We start from the raw sequence: 4282 nt of genomic DNA, 5'->3' as shown, positions 1-4282 counted from the left end.
TCAAGCCCTGATGATCTTATGATCATCTGTTGCTTGGTGAATGGCTGTTGTTCCATGCTTGTGTCTAGCTGGTGCTCTCCTTGTGTCTGTGTAACACACTGGCTTGTGCTGGAATACATTTGTGTTTGCTCAAGCCACTGCTACTGTCTGCAATGATCCATTGGATCATCTGCAAGGCCTGGTGCATAGTTTACTTTTCTGTTTTCATTTATCTGTGTAGTTTTGATTCATTAAATAGATAAATGATGTGAACTGCTTTGCAGTGATGATCATATAAGTGGATTTAGTAGAGCTAGAGGGATACCAATCATTTATTGGGGACCCTAGCTCCATTTGAACCCTTCTGGGTAATGATATATGTGCTGGCTTGGTGGTTTGATTGCTTAAGTGGTAGAGGTGGCCTCAACAGCCATTCCTGGCTGTTCAGGAAGCTCCCACAATTGTTGGCTTGAGTTGTATGGACAACTGCTCTCTGGCCTGACCATATTTGGTTGCCAGATGCTTTTGATGTTGACAAACATGAATGGACACTTGATAGTCTATCTGTCTGATGGTGTAGTGGCCATAGGTGCTAAGTGAATCTGGCTAGCTAGATAGGATCATCCCTTGTTGGATGTCTTTGATTATGTCACTGGTTTGACATAGCCAATGTTCCCAGGGTGCCTTCCTATTGGTTTTCCTCTTGTTTACTTGCACCAATTTGACTAGTAGCCATATGATGACTCACATATAGGGAATCTACCCACTTTGCTTCTGTGACTTGTGCATATGATGGATTTATATGAGCAAAACCTTGTTTGCTCATGATTTATTGGTATACCTCACTCCAGCTCCGAGAAATGGGTGTTGGTGTAGAGGTTCAGCTGCTGGTTGATTTCTTGGCTTGCCCTGCTCCTCCTTGTAAGCTTGATGCTTGGATTGTTTCTGGTGACTGTGGAATAGATTGAACAGCAGTAGCTGTTCTTGTGTTCTTGTGTTCTTGGTATCTTACCCAGTGAAGCTGCTGTCGATGAACAGCTAGGGTTTGGCTCTGAAAAGTTTATATTTGGTGCTCCCTTGCTCTCCCTGGTCGACAGCTTGGCCTAGCACCAATTTGGTGACTCCTCTGGCTTGTGTGTGCTGTTGAGCATGCACAAGGCCTGGTGAGCTGCTAGGCTGTGTGTGTGTACCAGTACTTGGTATCTGGCTTGGTCCTTGGCTGTGAGATGATCAGCTCGGCATAGCTGATCCATATCTGCTCAATTCCATTTTTCTACTAACCTACCAAGTGGTTTTACCACTTGGCATAATCTCTATTTGTTGTGTTTGTGTGTAGGGAACTTTGGAATGATCAAGATGAAGATCAACTCATCTTATAGAATTTAGGATAGATCATCTACTTTGTAATTTTCTTTTCTTTTTCTTTCAATTTTCTATTTGTCCTATTCTTGTAATGTGTTGTAAATTTATATCTCAATTCTGGATATTGTAATTGACATTGTATTTTGTGTGAATATCAATAAAGCTCCAATTTTCCTTATGAGCTTTATATAATATAAGTCTTGTACAACATTGTTTATTATTTATAATTTACTTATTGAATTTCCTCATAATTGAATTATGGTTATTTATTTAATGTTTGAATTTGAAATTCAAATTCAACTTTGGAGTTGAATTCAATCATGCAACTTAAATTTGAATTCAATCATGCAACTTAAGTTTGTAATGCAATATCTCTTCTCCCTTCTCCAAAACCCTAATTTAGTTGAGTAGGAACAAGTTTGTCGCACTCTCGAAACCCTAACCCTGTAAGGTGTCGAGAGAGAAACATGTCCCCCTTCGATGCAGTTTTTTTTTAAAAGCGCGAAATTTCCCCAGAATTTACGATGCAATGCACATCCCTTTCTAAAATCTACCCCTCGATCGTCTCTAAACCTGGGATATTACACTTTCATGCTGCTTCTTTCATGCGGACGACATCGCGGCAGTCTCTTCTCTGTTGAGCCGCTGTGGAGGTGGAGATGGAGAGGAGTATCTTGGTGATGCTGCCGGTCCGAAGAATCGACGTCCTGGAGCGCATCCTCTTCCTCGAGCGCAACACATGGTGACCGCCGATGTCGCCATGATCTCCGGCCAAGAAAGTGGCCCAAAATCAACCTCCATGCTGGAGGCCCCCTCGATCCGTTGTTGGAGCTCGACACCTCCACAGGGCCAAGTGGTTCGTCCCCGGCCTTATGGAAGAAGCCAGCGACTGGATCTGTACGTCGGTCGATAGTTTTCGAGCAAACTGCTCTTGGAGCTCGGCGGAAACGCCTCGAGCTTGCCGGCATCCGGTGGCAGTGGTGCCCCTGTCCTTGATTGCTTTTTCCTTTCTTCTTCTAGGGTATTTTCTGTTAAAAAGAGGGCCTTTATCTTCAAATCATAGGTTTTCTAGGGCAATAGACGAAAATGGACCTTCTCGTAAATGTACCTGCCACGTGATATGAATTGAAAGCTCCACCTGGGTCCTTGACCCCTCCTTTGTTAAAAAAAAAGCAGGCTAAGCCATTTTAGCAGCACCAAACAGAAGAAGCTATAGGGTCGCTATACGGTCGCTTAAGTTTTACCGCGTTTTATATCCTTAGCGTAATGATGTGGCATAGCAGCTCACTATTTAAAACTTTGATCTGAATATCCAATCACAAGCAATTCCAGCGACCAGGCATATGTGCAAGTCTTCAAGCTAGTATTGTATCTTATTAGTAGAAAATTTTGCAGAAAAATTTGCTTAGGCAAATGAAACTTTAGCAAAGACATAGTTTAGTAGAACCTAAATAACATATTATTATCATATTAGCAGTAAAATTTGCTGTTATATAAAATAAACATTGGTATAAGATCTACGGGATGTTGCGCCAAGGCGCACCTCCAACTCTAGTAAACTATAGCTTGGGTTCCATGTTGCGCGCCCGACGCCTCGACACGAAGCACCACGCCACCAAGGAGACAATGGCGGTCGCGGCGGCCACAGATCCGAGCACCGCGATCAGTATCACCCACCATGACGTTCCCTTCTTCTTCTTGCCATCGAGCCGGTCCACCGTCAGGTCCCAGTCACGGACGCCGACGAAGATATCGCGGACCTTGCCGGCGAAGAGACCGACGAGCGCGGTCTCCGTGGTTCCTTGGCCGACGAAGACACCGAAGGGGGAGGTCTGCGCGATGCCTTGCCCGGCGAGAGAGAGCGGCGTGTCGAGCAGGGCTCTCGACGGCCTCGGCTCCCCGCCGGCGGCACCGACGTACACGTGCAGGAGGTGCGCGACGGCGTCGTACTCGATCCACACGGCGGCCGGCGCGGTGCCGTTGGGCGTGACGGTGACGTTGAGGCCGACGTCCGGGGACTCGGGCGCGTACGACTTCACGGTGCCGACCTCGACCGCGGCGAGGCCGTCCGCCGTGGCGTTCGGCACGGCGGCGCCTGTGGCCGAGTCGTTGGCGCCGCGGAGGCCCACCGGGTTGTTGAACGTCGGGAACCTGTCGAGGAGGATGACGAAGGAGACGGGGGAGGCGGAGCTCTCCACCGTGAAGCTCGTGTTGAAGGACGCCTCGCGTGCCGGCGGCCCGCCGTCTCGTGCGCCGGCGCGCCAGAGGTCGATCATGTCGGGGAGCAGCAGGAAGCCCTCGGACACGTTGACCTCCGGGAAGGGCCGCTCGGGCTGGAAGAGGAGCGACGCTGGCGTGAGGACGGACATGTTGGTGGCCACCAGGAGGTTGTCGGTCGTGTTGACGTTGAAGGCTGGGAAGCTGTAGGACTCGACGTCTTTTGCCGCCGTCGAGGACGCCGCCATGATGGTGGCTGCGCAGAGCAGCACTAGCGCCAGAGCTGTAAGTTTAGGAGAGCTTGCCATCTTGGGTCAGTGCGTGTACCTCTGTTGTTTGTGTTTGGGTGTTCGGATAGAAACACCAAACGTCGGGAAACGTTTTTTATAGCTCAGGCTTAAGCTGACAAAGTCAAGAAAGGACAAAATGTAGTGTACTGGTCAAACAAAAAGAGAGAAGAAACATCAAGATTCAAAGACGGGTCAAAGCTAAACAAGCTAGGAGTTAAGCAATCGTCCATTAGGCAAGATATACAAGGAAGTTTGCCACCGAGGCCTGCCGCGCCGTTAGCTATTAGATTGTTTTCTCTTTTTTTTTTTCCTTTTGAACAGAGAGATTGTTTTCTCTTGAAGTGAGCTATTAGATTGTTTGCTATAGTGTTTTGGAAAAGCTTTCATAGATTCCAATCCTCAAAACAGTGTAAACTTTAAAATGATATAGTGTT

At 47.5% G+C, this 4282-nt stretch overlaps 1 protein-coding gene across 1 annotated transcript; it reads right to left on the bottom strand.

The window, feature by feature from the left end:
* Positions 1 to 2833: 2833 nt before the first annotated feature.
* Positions 2834 to 3866, bottom strand: LOC124658095. Its single transcript, XM_047196534.1, has 2 exons — positions 3185 to 3866; positions 2834 to 3142 (listed from the first exon to the last, which is right to left on the bottom strand). Exons 1-2 carry the CDS (start codon positions 3864 to 3866, stop codon positions 2901 to 2903), a joined length of 924 nt encoding a protein of 307 aa, XP_047052490.1. The 3' UTR covers positions 2834 to 2900.
* Positions 3867 to 4282: the final 416 nt, after the last annotated feature.

The sequence above is a fragment of the Lolium rigidum genome, chromosome 1, assembly GCF_022539505.1.
Source record: "Lolium rigidum isolate FL_2022 chromosome 1, APGP_CSIRO_Lrig_0.1, whole genome shotgun sequence".
Classification (NCBI taxonomy): Eukaryota; Viridiplantae; Streptophyta; class Magnoliopsida; order Poales; family Poaceae; genus Lolium; species Lolium rigidum.
Note: the sequence above shows the minus strand (reverse complement) of the source record. Positions and strands in the feature narration are given on the sequence as shown.

What these genes read in the sequence shown, in the direction of transcription:
- LOC124658095 (XM_047196534.1), bottom strand. Translation starts at nt 3,866, where the DNA reads ATGGCAAGCTCTCCTAAACTTACAGCTCTGGCGCTAGTGCTGCTCTGC. An exon ending in GCTCTCTCTCGCCGGGCAAG is followed by an intron (nt 3,143 to 3,184) that starts GCATCGCGCAGA and finishes TCGTCGGCCAAG; the next exon opens with GAACCACGGAGACCGCGCTC.